At 39.2% G+C, this 19,437-nt stretch overlaps 1 protein-coding gene across 1 annotated transcript; it reads left to right on the forward strand.

Annotated features, from left to right (window-relative positions):
- Positions 1 to 824: 824 nt before the first annotated feature.
- cxcl12b (chemokine (C-X-C motif) ligand 12b (stromal cell-derived factor 1)) lies at positions 825 to 14,488 on the forward strand. The gene is made up of 4 exons (XM_085277461.1): positions 825 to 993; positions 3,489 to 3,606; positions 8,919 to 9,002; positions 11,203 to 14,488. The coding sequence occupies exons 1-4, from the start codon at positions 927 to 929 to the stop codon at positions 11,240 to 11,242; spliced, it is 309 nt and encodes a 102-aa protein (XP_085133587.1). The 5' UTR covers positions 825 to 926; the 3' UTR covers positions 11,243 to 14,488.
- Positions 14,489 to 19,437: the final 4,949 nt, after the last annotated feature.

The following is a 19,437-nucleotide window of genomic DNA, read 5'->3' on the forward strand; positions in this document are numbered from 1 at the left end:
CGATATATGTGGTCGTTTTTTTGTAGTTGATGATGATAATCTACTTACAATAGAATTTCCTATCCTTGACTACATTTTAATTAAAAACAGCAAAAGACTCACAGAAGTTCATCACTTAATGGATCTACAATTTTTCTTAAACCAGGTTTTCCTCTGTCCTAACAACTGTACAAACATGAAGTCAGCTAATGGTTTCTTCATGGAGAAAACAATGAAAGTCCCAATAAAGACATGAAGCAGACGTCATGGACAGGAGCCCAGCCAGATGACAGGGAGTCAGCAAGAGGGAAAAGGAGAAAGAACGACAGCCAAAGTGATGCATGGAGAAAAAAAAGGCGGAGAGGGTGCAGCCTGTATACCAGCAAACAAATACACAACAGGCAGCTGACATATAAAACAATATTAGTCCAAATGCAGAGAGAGCTGCTTCCAGCAATAATATGCAGTGACTGGTGAGAAATGCTTGAACTCTGTATGCATGTGTGTGGCAGATGGCAAGTAAAGGTGAAGAGAATACACTGAAAAATGGAAGAGGGGGAAGGAAAAGTACAACAAAGAAGATTAAATAGACACAATGAAGCAATGAAAGCGAGAAAGGCGGAAAAAATAGGCAAAATTAGTGAAGAGGCGAAGAGAATAGCCCTCAGACTTTCTCCTTGACTCGCAGCCAAACGCATTTACAATCGAGGAAGTTTCTACTGACTGGCTGCCTCTCCCTCCTTCTCCTGCCCTGGCTTCCCCTCCCTCTCCTCTCACGCTGGGACCCCCCTCCCTCTATAGAAAGTGGGACTCCGTCTCCCTGCTCACTTTCTCTCGCCCGTCTGAAGATTTAACACAGCGCAGAGCGAAGCTGGCGGCCACAGTCGTGCCCTGGATTGTAACAGAGAAAGAGCGCAAGCCCTCCTGCAGCCTGCAAGCCCACCACCATGGACGTCAAACTGATGGCACTGCTGGCTCTGCTGGCCGTGGCCACACATGTTCCGACCTCCAACGGTGAGTCCAGAGGGACAGAAGCCCCTTTAATTTAAACGCTTCAGGAACATTACTGACAACATCATTTAGACAGGTTTTGGCTAATTTAAACGTTTAAGATTCTGGAGCTTCCGACATTTATATTTTTCTTATTGGCTATTTAGAACAGCATTTTTCTGGATTAAGTTTATGTTTGTTAGGTTATGTCAGCATTAATTTTAATTGTTTATGATTGATCGGTTGCCGTCGTGGTAAATCCCTTATTACAAGACTGTGAAATTCCAGTTCTTCGATCACCTGCTTTCCTTCTACATCGATAAATTTCTAGACAGAAAATTGGGTAACAGATTGAAATGTTATTAGAATTTTTTTTAATACATTAATTAAATAGCTACAGTATAACTTAAACTCATGGAGAGTAAATGAAGTACAAAATAGAAGCTTCTCGGTTATTGTTTTTTCGGACAGGTGCCGAATTATTGCGTTTTGCTTTGCTAGTTTTTTAAAATTATTATTATTTTGCAGTTTGTATTTGGGTTTGTGGAAACAAACATATATTTTTATACATAATTAGAAAATTAAACTTGAATGAAAATATTTCCCCACTGCAAGTTCTTATGTGGGGCGCTAGAAGAGAATAAGTAGAGAATATACTGATATTAATCAAAATCTAAAAAACAGAAAAAGCCTTTTTAAACAAAATGTTTATAAGCATTTGTTTCAGATTTGGGGCAAATATCTTATCTTATATAGGTGGATTCCTGCCACCGCATTGACCCCACATTTACCTCCCACGTTTAACCTTGGTAGGAACAAGACGGGGTGTTGAGTTTCTAGCAGGATTTATCCTAAGCGTATTGTTTCTGCTCCACTAAGAGCTCAGATTGAATATTCAAGAGTTAGACCTAGACATGTGTATTTGCCTTTTCTCACTGCATCCTTATAATTAGTTTCTAATTAGGGATAAATCAGTGGTGGACACATGCTTCTGGCTCCAGTGCTGCATGCTGCATAATGATCCCTTAGTTTGCATGAGAAAAGACCCTGAATGGGTGCGAATCATTAGAGCGATATTACTGAGGATTTGGGCATTTGTGACAGGACATTTGCTGTTTCTTTATGAAAAAAAAGAATACATTGAACCTTGTAAAAAAAAAAAAAGAGCTTTATTATTGATGCACCTGATTTTAAGATTTCAATTACATTTAATTATATGTTGCCAAATCACAACAGCATTTGCTTTATATTGTATGGTTTGAGTAATCTGGACATTTACATTTGTACAGGCAGGGCATGGCTGATGTACAGAATCAGCTCTGTGAAATTTTGTAATTTCTTAAAGCACACTTTAAGCTTCAGTTTTCAATGCATTTTATTCCCATTCAAAGCCCTCTATAATGATGCAATTAAAGGCTATTCGGCTGGTTTCTTTTTAACTTTTATTGCCAGCCAGGTTTTCCTTCATCCTTTCCCTCATTTTTTTAAACAACCCTCATCGTTTCTTTCATTTGAAAACTTTTAAGGAAGCATTTAGTCTTATTACTGTGCATCTGTAGTCCTCGGGGGCACCGACAAGCCTACACAAACTCACATTGTAATCATTTTAAGAATGTACCTCATAGAGGCTGCTGAGGCCGTCTGAGCTGCAGAGTGCTTTCATAAAAGAGGTGAATATTGGAAATTGAATGTTGAGGACCCTTCTCCTTTAGAGTGGCTTGGCTGAATGCTCCAGGAGTGAAAAGCTAAACTTCTGCATGCGTGTGTGTGTGAGAGTGTGAACGAGCGGGTGGTCAGAAAGGGCTAATCTCTTTTTAATGAGGATGTTGTTCACAGACATAGCAGGTAAACTTATACATTCCCATGCTTTGTTAAGATTTGTTACAGTAGATTAAACATGCCTTTAATTTGTCCAACGAGGTGAAAGGTACGTTTAATCGCAATCCAAATGAATCAGAAACTGCTGTGCTTGGATTTGATTTGAGTTGATGTAGGTATTTAAATCCTCATTTGAACCAAAATGACCCTTTCTTTTGTTAACGGGCAATGAAACGAAATATTAGACACCGCTGCTCATTTCATCCACTGTGATCTGAATAAGTTTTCTTTGGCAAGTTAACGGAATCATTTATCTTAAAGTCCAACGTCTGCCACATTTTACTGCCCTGCAGAGCTCCACATAAGTAATGCTGAATGTGTCTCTGTGTTGGCTGATTTCTCCTTTGTTCACAAAAAGCTTGTTAGGCTTTTCTTGCTCTTACATATTGAAATAAGGCAGGTGCAGCTTTGTCTGTGGATTTATCTTTGGATCCCAAAGCAAATTTTTCAGTTTTCAAATTCCTCTTCCTAACTCCTTCCTAAATATATAGCTGTGTGAATGCCAGAGCTTAAGAGTGCAGTGTTGCAGAATTGGAACAGTCAGTACTTGTTAAGCTTTTTAACAGCCTGGTCTCTTGAGATTTTGTTGCATTTTCTAAGCTTCATGCTAATTTGTAATCTTCCTTGTCCACTGTTTGTAGCAAAGCCCATCAGTCTGGTTGAGCGCTGCTGGTGTCGATCCACTCTCAACACGGTTCCCCAGCGCTCCATCAAAGAGCTCAAGTTTCTCCACACACCCAACTGCCCCTTCCAAGTCATGTAAGTAGATGAGTCTCATGTTGCAGGGGGTGATTAACTTCAAGAAATGTGTTTCCTGGTGTAATTATCTGATGACTGTTTGAATGAGTCTGTCACTCGTGTGGCCTGTTTAAGTGGATTCTTTTCAGTGTGTCAAGGTTCATTTTTTAGGTTTTAAAAAAGCAGAATCGTGTAAAGTAACCATTTTGTGATAGATTAGATTGTACTTGATATCTGTGCTGAGCTTTTGCAAGTGAACTGTTCTCCTCAAACTCCCAGACATACAGTCACAATAACCAGATGTGGGAAAACAAAAAAACAATATAGGAACACAATAAAAATGTAAAATGACACTGGCATGCATTACCTTCTCTGTTTAATGAACACTACAGATTCATTTATGACTGTATTAGTGTAATGCCAGTAATAACAGCGCACACATATCATTCAAGACCAGTTCATATCAGTGAGTACAAACTACAAAAGGGCTGTGTTTGAAGCGTAGGCTATTTTTGGGGGTCTATCTAAGCCAATAGTCTTCTTTAACAAGAGGAAACAGAAATAAATGTAATACACTGCTGATGTGTGAGGTATGTGTGAGGTATGGTGTTAATATCCTTCTAGGCTTTCCTGAGTGAGCGGGCTGACTTTAAAACAACACAATCCACTCAGAGAGAGGAAAGCGCTAACGCTCAGAGCTCGAGGGGGCCATTTGTGTTTGGCAAAGGAAGCAATAATTAAGGGTCAAAGTGATTACCTTTGTATTTCTGCTGACCCCTTGTGTCCCTCATCTACTTTTTCTTTTTTCATTTCCCGCCTGAATCTGGTCAGCAACGTTGAGAATAATTTCACTGGTCTGGAACACATTAACAAAAAAGAACCTTCCTTAATTTGTTAGCTATTGAAAATCTGGACGGCAGAAGCCTCAAGGCCAAAAGGCTAAAGGACTGGAGGCTTCTTCCACAAAGAAAGGAGGGGGCTGGTGATGGTTGGAAGGGGTAACCGAATGGCAAAAGGTCAGGAAGGACTACCAGTCCTGTGGCTAGGCTACAAACTCCCTCTAACCTCCCTCCAGAAAACTGCCAGAGGAGTCAAGAAGTCATTCAGACAAGGAGCCCGCAGAGCGGCGCTCCGATATCTCTATTGAGGAGCATGAAAGAAAGTCGGTAACATAACACCCTCTTTCACCCCACAAGAAACTCCCCCCCCCCCCTTCTCCCACTGTGTGCCCTCATCCCTTCACCCTAGCTTGACGACAACCCCTCCAAACCAGGCCGCCACGCTGTTGGTATTAACTTGCTGTGAAGTAATTACTACCTGCTGCTTGTGGAACTCCGGCCCCCAAATTCCTGCCAAGTCAATTAGGGTTTAGGTTCTCAGTTGGTCATCCAGACAGGCAGACAGATAAACAGGATGAAGTGAGAAACATCAAAATAACAGAGAGCTTCCGAGCTGATGAGCTGGCAACCTCTAATAAAACAAAAAGTGTGTGTGTGTCTGTGTGTGTGCGTAGGAAGGGGGGCGACCCCATGAGAAAAAGCAAACACAGATCCAGTTACGGAGCTGTTTGGCCTCCTGACATTTGAAGGATTCGGGATCAGGCTGGTGCTCCCGAATTGCTCTTTTAAGTTTGAGGGGCCATTTGCTCATCTGCCTCTAAATGCAGTGAGGAATAAGGGAGGTGGTATATCAGAGGGGCAAGCAAGAAAGGGGGCACGAATTGAATATGAAAGCAGTGTTTAACTTACAGAGATGTGTGACATGAGATGGAGGGAGGAGAACGGGGAGCAGCGAGACGCTACACCTCTGAGCTGTTAACTCTCATACATGACCTTTTGCCACTGAGGTGTGATATCCACATGTTTGGAGCAGGGTAAGACCCTGTTGCGTGCCCCTGCAATCACCCCATTGGGTCTGAAACTCACCCAGAGTCAGTGACTGACAACAGAACAAATCCTCTCCTAAATGTCTGGCTTAGCTCTCTAATAACAGACCAGACATCAGCACACTCTCTGTGACCGCCCTGCAGCACCCCTGAATCCTGAGGGGGAAGGAAAATTCAATATTTTGGAGTATGAAAGAAGAAAAATGTCTGTTTTTCTGAGTATTACAGTTGTATATTTTACCTAACATAAAGTGTTGAGGGTGAAGCAATGTTTCAGTTTCTGTTCAGGCTAATTTTTAGTGACTTCTAGTTTATTTAAATCTAAACTCATTTTAAAAATATGTTTAAAAACCCTCCAGACGTGTTAACATGTGCACCCAACAAAGTACCAGGAATAAAAATTTAAAGCAACATTTTTCTTTTTTAAGTTACACACATTGACATCTGCCTTGCCAAAAAAGACTAATATTTAAAAACTCTGTTTTCAAGAGGAGCGTAATCAGTGAATTACAGACAAAAAACAGAAACACAAATCAAATAAATAACCAAATCAGACTTAAACAGTAGTGGGATTTAAAAATGTAGACTTATACTGTAAATTTCACCCTATACTACCAAAAAGGATTTAAGAGTGGTAGCGAACGTGACTGATTACTTAAACAAGCCTCTGATGTTGCACCTTTTAAAAGTTTTACATGAAACCAGCCTGATCAAAAGGACTTCCCACGTGTAAAGTTTGTGTCAGACTATGTGTGAAGATGTTTAGCATGCCGTGCAGAGACAGCTTTACAAGTCATACAGTGCGGTGTGATCTGCGATATCAGCCTCCCCCCTTCAGCCGTCCTTGAGCAGAAACAGCGAGCTGTGATTTTTCACCGCTGAGCAGACGCTGACAGCCTGTTATGCGTAGTAATCCTCCAGTTTGGAGCTTGGATGTGTTTTTAGATGTGCAGAGATTTTTAGAGCTTATCTGAGGTGTATCTGAGCTCAACCCCCGTAGACCTTTTAATCCTGGCATGTTTTGCTCATTTCACTTCTGATTTATTTAACAGCCGATAAACCATAAACAGCGAGGGGCTGTTTTTGTTCCCATTATGGTTAAAAAAGTGCTGTTTAGCTTTTAAAAATGCTTTAAGAGTTTTGTAGCTTTAGTAAAAAACTTACATTTACTGATTTATTTCCAAGAGACAAACTAAAGGTATATACATTGCTCTTAATCTATATTAGTCATAAATCACTAATATTAAGTAGTACAGCCAAGGAGCACCTATTTAAATGCTATGGTAAATGGTAAAAATGGCCTGTATTTATATAGCGCTTTACTAGTCCCTAAGGACCCCAAAGCGCTTTACACATCCAGTCATCCACCCATTCACACACACATTCACACACTGGTGATGGCAAGCTACATTGTAGCCACAGCCACCCTGGGGCGCACTGACAGAGGCGAGGCTGCCGGACACTGGCGCCACCGGGCCCTCTGACCACCACCAGTAGGCAGCGGGTGAAGTGTCTTGCCCAAGGACACAACGACCGAGACTGTTGGAGCCGGGGCTTGAACCGGCAACCTTCCGATTACAAGGCGAACTCCCAACTCTTGAGCCACGATCAGAATAAATGCTATAAGCAAGGATGTTAGGTTGTGCATCCCACTGAATAATAATGCTTGATTTGTTGTCATTGCGCAAGGACCGTACCCTGAACACAAGAGAAGCAGAAAAGGAGGCTGGATGAGCTTCTTCAGGCATCCATTAAAATGCCGGTCACACTTTGTTGAGGTTACTGAGAGGTCTTGTTACAGTTTGGTTAACCGCACAGCCGAAGAAGAAGATAAAGCCTCTGTACTGTACAACACTGCAGGATGTCAAGCTACACAAGAGGGCCAAATTTAAAACTGCAACCCTTACATGTCCTTGAAAGTGATTTATTGCCTCTGAGTTTGCTTTGGGCTTAAACACTTTGATTCCTCATTATCTCTGTTACTCCTCTTTTATGTGGAAACCAGGATGAGTGTGGAAAAAAAATGTACTGCAGAAGCAAATGTAAACATGCGGGAGAATGTGGCAATAAAAACCCATCGCACTCGTCTGCACCCCACTTTGAAAAACTAAAGTTGGGACAAGACAGTTTGGGGGATTTTGGGGTTTTTTTTTCATTTTAAATTCTGGCAATGAGTAGGTTTTTTTTACTTGCTAAAGTAGTAGAGTTAATGCCAAATTATTGTTGTTTTTAAGCTGTTCTTTAGCTTAAATAGTTTCTATGGCTCTCCTTTTTTTGCCTTTTTCACTTCCTCGGGCAGCTAGCTACCAGCATGTGCATAGGTAGACACATTAAGGGGTGTTTGGTTCCTCTCTCAGGAAATCTTGAGTATCAGAAACCTTATTTCCTGGATTCTGGTGAATTTTGTGGCACTAATTTGTACACATTTTTGCATCAGTTTCTGGTGGAGGTGTTTCTGGTAGTTGTTCAACATATAATGCAACAAAACGCAACAAGACTCAGATGCATTCTGTGCTGCTTTCAAATAACGTAACTTTTATCATTTAATATTATCCTTCCTGACATTACACACATCTATCCTCTGTCTTTAATCTGATTAAAGGTGGCACAAGTGATAAATTCCTTTGTTTTAGTTTATAAACCCCTGTTTATAATAGCTCACACAGATATCTTCCCCCCCATATTCCAACCTTTGTGCACATTCAAACAACGTCAGACATATCTGTGATGCTTTTAAGGAATCAGCAGTGTTATTGAGTTTGTCTGAAAACAAGAAGGTCACGCAACATTTCCTTAAGATTAGAATCAGATTTGGCTTTATTGGACGTGTACACATACAAAGAGCTGGGCTCAGTTCTTTCTTCGCTCTCAGTATATACAGAATAGACAAACAGACAGTACATACAACAGCAACATGACACAGACAATAACACCGTGTTGGTGATACAATGGTGCAGAGTGCAACACTGCTGGAATAAATTACAGAATAAATAAAGGATGGAGAACTGGTTATTAAATGTACAGTATAAACACAGGAACTTGACAGTATATAGTATTTAGATATATACAGCAAAGTGTATACAGAGTTTGCTTTATGTAGTTAGCAAACTAGCAGCAACAGTCTTAGTTATCAACATGCCTAAAGAGGCTGTGTTGCTGCTGAATGAGATCAGCACTGTTGCCTCACTGAGTAAAATTACTGTGTTTCTAGGTCATTCCTGTGCTTCCTTCCTTCTTGTTTTCATTGGTGGAAATCTTCCCACATCCCACCTAAAATCTACACATTGAGCTTCTGGGTGAACAAATCTGCTCTGCATTTTTCCAACTGGTGCAGTCAGAAAACGAGGCTTAAAGTCAGCTTGTCAAAACAGCTTTGTTTTCAAGATTGCTTCATTTTGGTAGAATGTGTCATGTAACCAAATCAATTCATGCTTTTTTTCTTCCACAGTGCAAAGCTGAAGAGCAACAGGGAAGTTTGCATCAACCCTGAGACCAAATGGCTGCAGCAGTACTTAAAGAATGCCATTAACAAGTAAGAAACCCCCTCTATCTATCTACGAATGGCACGAGCATCACTGACAAAGGCAGAAATGAAATATGGTTCCCTTCTCCTCTAAGTTTAGAGCTTGCAAATAAACCAATGTTAAAAAAAAGTCAATTTCTCAGTTTCCTACTGACAATTAGTCTCTGAAATTGGTGACATGGTTGATGTAAGCCAGTGAGTTATTATCTGTGAAATAATGAGCTTCAAGTAAGACCAGAGATAAATCCACCACTGGTATGTCTGCTTCCTATTTTCTCATAAGCACATCTGAGATAGTCAGCCAAATCAGAGCACTTACATTAACATTAAAACTTTACACATTATCATCACAAATTGCACATCTGTAAAAAAACGCTCCAGTTGGGGAGTAAAAACTATTCATAAAAACTGCAGTAGCTGTTTCACTTTTTAATGGGCTATGCAGTAAATATGTGCCTTTCACATAAAAGGAAAAAAACTGTTCCCAACATGTCTGGTGGTGATTATTGCCAGGCTGCATGCCTGCGTCTTTAAACAGTATAAACACTTAAAGTGCACAATGTGAAAACAAACAATAAAGGAATATCTGAGGGGTTACAAGACATTGTTTATTATTGTAGCGAAGGACTTCTGTGACTGCAGATTTAGGCATTGTCGTAGTTCACTGAAGCTGGCATGTGGCGCAGCAGCAAATAATCTGTCATACACAACAAATATCACCAAATATCAGCCTTTCATATTTAGACTAGTGTCGCTCATGGGCTTCTGCATGTTAACCTCTTAACACGCACCAGATCTTCTCTTAGGCTTGGCGTTAATGCCAGCGACATCCTTATTTTTAATAACCTATAAAAACAAAATGTAGCTATGCTTCTTTAACATGTAGCTAAATGCATCCTAATCCAGCTGGTGGAAGTACGAGAGGTTAAGAGTTGAATATGCATCACACATCATAACTGTCAAACGAAACTTTCCACTTGTTGGCTTAAAAACCTATGATATTATAGCTTTTTTCCACCAGCTGACAATTGACATTTTACATCCACCACTGTTATGGGTTCTGTTTTACTTTTATAGGCATTTTTATACTATATTCAGGAACTTAAAGCACATCAGTAGCCAAGTATATTTCTTAATCAGAAGAACAGCGTTCAGCTCAGCTTACATAATTAAAACCACATATTTCTAATGATCAATTAGTCTTTTAACAAATTTTGCAGTGGGGAGCAAAATGTGCCATTAGATCACCGTGTTTGATGCTAAAAATGAGCCTCTGAACTCCAATCTAAGCATTTCATTAAACAAAAAAACATAAATGATTTATGAATGATTCATTTAATGATTAACCGGTCAATCCAGTAAAGCCAAAAGTTTTGTAAATGGTCTCCCATTGTTCCAACTTCACATTTAGCCAATGCAAACTGCCTCTGGATTTGCAAGTGATGCTTCCCAGACACCGTAATTTAAGCATGGCAAACACAAGCTTATAAAAGACAAGTGAAAGATCTATGATTATAGTTAGGCATATATAATACTGCACCAGAAGGTTTTACAAACTTCCTGATCTGTCTTCTCTCATCGGACATAATTACATTTCCCTCATATGCACTTTTATATGAAAATGACCAGAAGTGCACACGAGGCATGAGAGTCGTGTTAAGTGTTATTTTATTCTAGAGGTTCTCAAAATAGGCAATAATGAATGGAAAAATCCTTTTTTATACTAATGTGTTCTTACAAACACCAGAAACAGCCAAAAGATTTAAGCTGAAAGAACATAAAGTGAGTTAGATATAAGAAATTCTGTGCTTATACGAATGTGCCTTGTATGAGCGCATTTGTTCATATATCCCCATAAAATGAAACCAAAAATTGATCTCCTTTCAAGAGCCTATATTAAACAAATTGAAGATATAATGTTTAGTTACAAAACTTACATTCATATATCATGCTCTCTGAAAAAGGTCAAAAACAACTCGCTCATCCTTTATACCAGTGATGCACAGCTCATTCCAAGAGAAGATGAATTTCAAATGACTAAAGTCACATAAAACTAGATAACATGTTTTTAACCTGTGGCTCAACAATAACCCGTTATTTGTTCTCATGGATTTTTAAATGTAAATATGTAAATATAACTGTGACAGCTAAAACGAAGTTGTTTTCAGTTACATAAACTCATCTTAATAACTTCTGAATCTTTCTCCAGGGTGAAGAAATCTAGAAGACGCGCTAATAAGATCAACTAAAACACAAAGGGAGTCCTGTATGTCATCCAGCCTGGTATTCCCAGGCTGAACCTCTGTACCTCCCTGTCACTGCTATGGATGTATGCACACACGCTGTATGTACCCGTCCAACTCTCTGGACAGCTTGCAGAAGCTGCACTCCATCCCCAGCACCATCCACCGATCCCTCGGGACGTCCAGTTGTTTCACATTCACCTTATCCGGCAACAAATCTTAGCACCAAGTGCAATCTCACCTTGACGGACACATGTTGATGTCAAAAATATGTGCTGAGTACTGAGTGAATGGCATGGGAGAGTGTGTGTGTGTTTGAATGTTGCATACATGAACTCTGATTGTGTGCCTGTATATAATATTTTCTTGCTTCACACAGCTATAGAGGAACAATTCTACCTTTCTGTCTCGTGCAAGGCTTTGTGAGTAATGCCACCATCATTTCAAGTCAGATTAATTTTTAATAAAAGCTGCTGACTGAGGAAAAAACATTCACATCAGCTTCCTTGGAAAAAATGCTGTTGGGACTTTGTTGCCAGTTCCTGCCCTTTTATATCAAAAAATGTGGTTTGGAAAAATGCAGACATGTCAAATTTGAAAACATCAAAAGAAATGTTTCCACATCAAATTGATATCATATCCTTCTGCTCAGAATGATATGATTTATTATTCTAGTTTTAATATATACATTACTCAAAGAAGAATTTTGGATGTAGGCTTTCCACACATAAATGTAGAAGGCTTGTTGTGATTTGAAGTGAAAGTGGCATTACTCTGAGAGTGAAGGCTCATGGGATATATTCAGGGGCTGGCAATTGGGGGAAACCATCCACAAGCTTTTGTTAACTGTAACACGCAGAGCTCGCTAGCACAGGTCTAGTTGGTTTTGAGCTTGGTGCAGGAATAGAGAGGAAGCTCACAGAAACTACTAAAAAGCACGCACTGATCCAATGGTGCTATATGTTCAGTTTAAGGAGTCAGAGCCATTGACATAACTGTGTTTTTAGTGATGATTTTATGCAAGATGGGATGTCGAGACTCTCGGTGTCTTAAATGGAATGCAATATGTTTTGAAATAAAGGCTCAAAGGACTGTTGTTGGAAGTGAAAAATGAAAATGAAGTCGATTCTAAGCTGACGTTAAGGCCACACTGTACTGATAAAGACTGTAAAGAAATAAAACACTAATCAGTGCATCCCAAAAAGTTGGTCCTGTTCATCTGGACGTCTGAAGAAGTCACTTGGGTGAGTGACGAAACGTTTCCCCCACTGAAAACAGATGAACAGACTCAACTTTTTGGGATTTCCTTATCTGGATGACCGAGCATGGATGAAAACACCAATCAGTGCAGCTTTTTGTTTTTTAGCCAACTGATCTTATTGGTTAAGAGAGACCAAATATTTATGCACCACCAAGAAGCAGATGAATTCAATTTCATGGATTTTAGGTAAAATAGGTAGGACGTCGTTACAATTCAGGATAGTTTTACACTTTGTAAAAAGGACCAACAGAAGAAGTTAGATGCAGTGTTTTCATACCAGCACCTGTCCTTAGTAGGAATGAAAAGCTACTACATTGTCCAAATAGCTGAAAGATAAATGCCTGAAAAGGAATGCTCACGGTGGCAAAAGAACATTTTTAATTATCAGTTATTTTATATATATGTGAACCACTTTATGTTTTTTTTAATGTAATTGTTTTATTTTTATATTGAAGATAATCTTACAAAATGTTTTTTTTAATGAAATGTACAACAGGCAGAAGCTACTAAATGAAGGCCGTTCATTAAAGTGCTAGAAACAGTATCTGACTTCATTTTTGAGGATTCATTCAATATTTCACATATATGTAAAAGTCTGTAAGTATGTTATGCACAGTATGCGACACATATATTAATATTGCTTGCATTTTTTTTAGAATACAGAAATGCTGAGCAACTTAAATGTTGCTGTCTTGAGTTTATTGATATTGTTTGCTTATCAGCTGCAGAGCGCGTGAGCGGAATAAAACCCAATCCAGCCTGCAGTGATAGAAAACAAAAGCCACAGGTCAGGAAACTATTCAGCTCAGCCCACCATTTGTCCCCATCAGCCTCATGATTTAGTTTTTTATAGTTTTACTTAAGTTGATATATGATGTGTCAAAAGAACTGCTGAGCCAAAACAGAATAAAGACTAAGAGTTTAGATCAGCCAGCATGTGCTTTCAATCTGGACACTCCCAGCACCCCACAGGCTTTCTTTTCAGGTTCACTCGACTGCTCCCATGCCGCAAAATTGCTTTGTTTTGTTTTGGGTCCCCCCCCCCCCCCAAATTGCTATGGAAGTCCAAGTGCTTGTGGTCATTGTTATCGTCTATCATCTTTTGTGTTTTATGGTCTATTTACTGACTGACAGGTTACTGGTGGTAATCTTATCAATTTGGAGCTAATGGTGCAACAATCCTGTAAGTGTAATTCATTTCTCATTACTCTAATGGCCAAGAATCTTATATAATTATACTAATTTGCGTAAACACCATTGCTCAATAAAACTGTGCTGTTTTCCAGACACACTGATATGAAAAGATAAAGGTTAGTGTGTTAAACCACAACCCAGTCCATAATTAGTAGATTAAATATTTCTGTAAAAAAAAAAGTCCAGATTTTTCATTTATAATGTGATTATTATCTAAATAGCAGGACTAACTTTGTTAAACTAATAAGAAATATGTTAAACAAACTTTCAACAGCATATGCTCTACGTCACTCACGATTTACCTTATTAAGATTCATGTAATGTAATAAGTATTTAGTTATATTAAATAGACTTTAAGTGCTGTTAAGTTAGTCCCGTGGCCCCTGTGGAAACTTGACACCTGTGCAGTGTCAGAGCCACTCTCGCTAACCCATCAACAGAGCGTAATTTGTGGGATCAAATATATATCAGGCAAAGCTGTGTTCCAACACAGTCATCACTGTGCAATTATATTTTTCAAAGAAGGTTTTTGTTTCTTTGTATTTAGACCAAATATATATTCAGGGTCACATTTACTTGCCATTAGTGTGTTACTAAAATAACTGAAGTGTGTTTCAATTAGGTCCCCAAGACAATGTGAAATGACTTCATTTCTTTTGAGGCAGCTTCTGACACATGTTCTTCTATACACAAGACGTATTAGAGTATTACTCTGTATTTTCACTGATTGTAAACCAAGAGGCAGTATTTTAGCTTTTATATCAACCCTTTTTTTCAATAAACCTATATAAACTAAAGTGCTGTTATACGTGTATTTCTCATCAACAGTGATTCTTTGTATTTATTGTTCATTTAAAGCTGCATTATGTCATTTCTGAACAATGGTGAGGTGGGGCTGGAGCCATATTAGAGCTGAGATTGTGTCCCCACAGATAAAGCTTGGCATTCACTCGTCTTTTAGGCTGTTTCACCTCTATTAGGCAGCTTGTTCAATGCGGGACTGATGCACTGCTCTTCTGCCTCACCCAACAATCCACCTCTGTTAAAAGTACTGAGATGGATTGCGGGGCATTGTTGTTGCAGCTTTAAGCCTGCAGAGCTGAACTGATGTCTGTATGAAAGGGACAGCTGGTGTGACAGGTCTCACCACACTAGTCACCAGCAAGACCTCTGATGGATCTGAAAACAATTCAGCCAGAACCAGCGCTGTGATGTTTTTGTCTGGTGCAAAATGAACGAGCAAAGTGAAATATGAAAGTTATTTCAACAAAAAATATTATTACATGGTTGCTTCAGGATGGAGGTTTACAAAAGAACAAAGAGCTTGGAGTTGTAGAGTAAATAAATGAATGTCACTTCAATACAGTTAGGGTTTAAAAACCGAATGATAATCAGAAACTCCAGTGTAAAATGGGAAAACACAATGATGTGAAAAAACAGATATCATAACCAAAAAGATCAAATGTTTGCAGTTAAATTATGTATGATGATTATCCATGAGTGCTACTGAACAGTTTAAAAAAAATGTTTGTCTGTTTGTTTAACCTCTGAACACATGACTAATTTTGTAGATGTTGCCGATGAACTATGAAGCATTTCTGTTTCTCTGTTTTAAATAGACAATATAAGCAATCATAGCAACAAAAAAAATACAACAACAGTGTGACATTATTGCAGTGCAAACAAATACAGTCTGAGTTTAGTCCTGTAAAATCTCATTTTAATCTAATGGTGTCAATTTCCAGCGGGCAGGAGATAAAGAAGTTGTTGGGTTAATTTTTAATTTTGCTGACTGGTTGAATGTGTGCATTAGATACATTAACTTAATCGGTAGAAGGTCAGAACCAGTTATACTCCACTTTTCTCTTATGCCCGATTTAGACTTCTGCAGGGAGCCTTTGAAGAGTTTGTGACATAACCCAGATAAGTAGCCAATGTCATTACCCAGAGTTATACTTCCATGTGGTTGTTAAATAGTGTGGTCATGTACCGAGGTTTCATAAGCAGATAAACTGAAATGCTGGGACATCTCTTTTTCCCTCCTGACGCCCTCACTCTTTGCTATGGTCAGTTTTTGTTTGTTTTTGTTGTTTTTTGTAGGCAAACATATTTGTCCCTCAGGTTTTTCCACTTCTTCATACATTCCCTCACATCCAGTTTGGTAGTTGCTACAATGTGCCTCCGGGAAGCTGCTGACATTTGTGAATTCTTACATTTACGCAGTGATTATTAATCTTTATGATGAGGCGAGGATCGTTATTCTTTCACAGATAAATTAAAAAGTAAATGAAAGTAAGTGAAAAAGTAGCTGCAAATGCACAGGAGTGATCGACAGCACTGAGCAGGCCAATCAAAATAGCTGGCTGCGGTAACCCAACGTGTAGTTACATTTCTTCTGAGGTGCATCTCAGGTTAAGTGGAAGGTTACGGCGTAAGGTCCAAATGGATTTCTAGTTACCCTGTTACTTAAGAGGTAGACTTCCTGCAGAAGTCTAAATCAGGCATTAGCGTGGCTGTCTGATGGCTGACGATGCTCCATTTTCAGTTGCTTTAAATGTCTAAAGTATCTGAAGTATGTCAGGAAAATAGGTTCTGACTGAGATGTAATTGCAGGCGTTCACATTTGCCCTTCTCCATATGTCTAAACCTAGTTGACTAACAAATTAAAAATACATATTACTTGTTGTTCTTAGAGTATTTAAAAGTAGAAAGGGAGGCAGAGACTTCGGCTTTTAGGACCCCTCTTGTGTTGTGTGTATTAACTGTATTGTTAACTGGTAATTATGAGACAGTGCATTTCAAGTCATTTTATGGAGTAATGGAACGAGTAGAGTAACAAATTGCTTTCTCCGGCGAGTATTTAAGTAATATACCACATTATTTTAAAGATTTTAAGTCCTGCCTTTCCCTCTTCATCCCAACAGGGCGTGGCAGATGGCCGCCCCTCTCTGAGTCTGGTTCGCCTGAGGTTTCATGCTGTTAAACAGGAGTTTTTCCTTCCCACTGTCACCAAGTGCTTTCTCACAGGGGGTTGTCTGATTGTTGGGGTTTGCTCTGTGCTATTGTAGGATCTTCACCTTTTAACATAAAGCACCTTAAGGTGGCTGTTGCTGTGATTAGGTATTATATAAATACAATAAATTGAACTGAATAAAATTTACCGAGTCCTGCATCTGGCAACCTGTCCTGCCTCTTCTCAACAACTGTCATAAGTAGTTACTTACCCTGTTTGATGCTAATATTAAACGGCAGCACCACACCTGAGACAGGTGGAATAAGATGAACCACAGACCACGTAAATCATCTCTCAGTGGAAAAAATGAACTCTAGAGACCAGGCTTCCTGTTGCAGGTCCACAATTTAACCCGCTCAAATGGAAAAGCAAAACCAGAACGGCACACAAACAGCCTTGCATTGCCTAGAACAACCACTTTTAGTCTCAATGAATAATGCAAAGGGACTATCATTTAGCATTTTCCACCTTACAACTGAAAAATGCTCTGCAAATTTGGATAGCGATAAAGAGGAACACGGCGCATGTAATGCCCATTAGCATCCCGGTCTGATATTTTAATACCTGAGGTTTCAGAAGTATTCTTTTGTGCTGGTTCATAACTCGTTTGCAGCACCAGGGAGCCCGTGTAACTTTAAAAAGCTGTCAGCGCTAATAAAGTGGAACCACGTAGAGCGGATTAATTTCACGGTGCAGCTCTCGCCTCTGACCTCTGCGTAGATACACATGAGGAACATGAGACATGGTTTGGACATGGACCAAGCAGTTTAGAGGGTCATAGTTACATGTTTGGGCCTTTTGGGCACATTCAGAAATGATTATGGGATTTTTATACTGTGCTTACTCAGCTGAGACCCTGGCACAATGGAGGTGGTTGACATATAAACAGAGTTTTTTATAAAGATGTATTGGTCTCATTCAACCCAGCTAAAGAATTTGACAGGGTTTTTACACCAAGAAAAAAAATCGAACTAAACGTTAAGCGGCCTCAGGTCAGCGTGTGAGATATTTTTAATAAAGTTAGATAAAACATTAGTAGCCAGTTGTGACTCATAAAATGTGTCCAGCGGGATAATTAAATTCTGAATCAGACATGCGTTGTCCAACCAAGAACAATAAAAGCACAGATTGATGGAGAGACATAGCAAAAGATGAAGCAGTAGAGTAAATGTTGACTCAAATGGTTCAGGGAAAAGTGGACCTCACATACAGTTCAAGGAGGCACTGTAGGATTTTTTGACATAGTGAACAAGACACGACGAACCATTTAAACCAATTAAAACTGTATATAACATCTGTAGGAACTGTTTTGACTCGAGTTCATGAACATTTTCAAAGTGAGGACAAAAGATTTTTGCACTTATTTGTACCTGCTTCTCTACCATTCTCTTGTTTCACTGCACCTTGTGGAGGGATATTAATCCGACACTGCTGTTTGTTTTTGATAATGCTGACGTATGCTTCTATTCCTTTACTGCATTTGCAGTAAATATGATGTTCAGTGAAACACCTAAAATGTAAAATATTGTCTTCTGTAAATATCACGACCCTCGCACAGCAGCAAGCACATTAAAAACAGCACCCAGCATACAACAGCCTTCAACTCAAATCACCTCAGACAGAAAACATAACCAGGCTCGACAACAAATTGCTCGGCTGATTTGGTTTCGGAGGTTGCAGGTAATCCAGCGTGATTTGAGGTTCTCATCTATTCATCTTTGAACAACTTAATACCCAACCAGCCAAGCTGGAGTTAATAGGAAACACGTTGGCTATAAATCCACTAGAGTGTGTGTGTGTGTGTGTGTGTGTGTGTGTGTGTGTGTGTGTGTGTGTGTGTGTGTGTGTGTGTGCGTGCATGTGCTGCTGTATGAAAATGAGACGTCATGGACGTCGTGCTGAAAGATCCAGTAAACATGCAGCACTGACTAATTAGCACATTTAGAGGCTAAATGCAATATACATCCAAATAAACACAAACATGAATGTGTGCGCTTTGATGTGCAAATGTAACTAAATATAGTGACCATAGAAATACATAAATGTGCTTTTCACTTTCTTCTCAGTAGTTAAACTTAAAAGTATATAAATAAAAAATGCTTCTCTGGTATCTGTGTGATAAATGGAAAACTGAGGGGGACAGTTAGCGTAATTGGGCTTAGTGTGAAGTTAGCAATCGGAGGAAACTTGGCTGCATTCACATTCAAAAGTTTATTTTATTTTATTGGAAGCTATGTGCTGGACAGGTGCAGTGACTAATATTAGTCTTGTTATCATCTTTGACTTGAAAGGAAACCAGTGGAGCCCCGTTAGCGTCATAGATGTTTTTTATAGATGTTTTTTAGATGGTTCTTTCCTCTTTCCAACCTGTTACTATGCATCCCAACTGTCGTCTCGGAAAATCACATTAGCTGTAGCATTTTGCAAAACATCAACAGCTTTCAACTACAACTAATCAACATCAAAACCTGATGTTAAAGTGCTGAATGATGTGATTTGTAGATGCGACGGTTCCTTAGAGTGATGAGGAAGGCTTACAGTTAAGCAGTCAGGTTTTCTCATGACTGTATCTAAATCAGTCTTCATCAGAAAATGTTTTTTATTTTAAAAAAAAAAAGTTTAGCATTAAATATACATCATTCCATGCAAAGCAACAGTACACTGCACACTCATGTGATTCCTTGGTAACCTGTGCTTGACTGCCTCGAGTAACTGATTGTGTCGCGACCCCCT

The sequence above is a fragment of the Mchenga conophoros genome, linkage group LG6 (genome assembly GCF_057382185.1).
Source record: "Mchenga conophoros isolate Kocher_MC1m ecotype Shallow Benthic linkage group LG6, M_conophoros_male_GT1.1, whole genome shotgun sequence".
Taxonomy (NCBI): Eukaryota; Metazoa; Chordata; class Actinopteri; order Cichliformes; family Cichlidae; genus Mchenga; species Mchenga conophoros.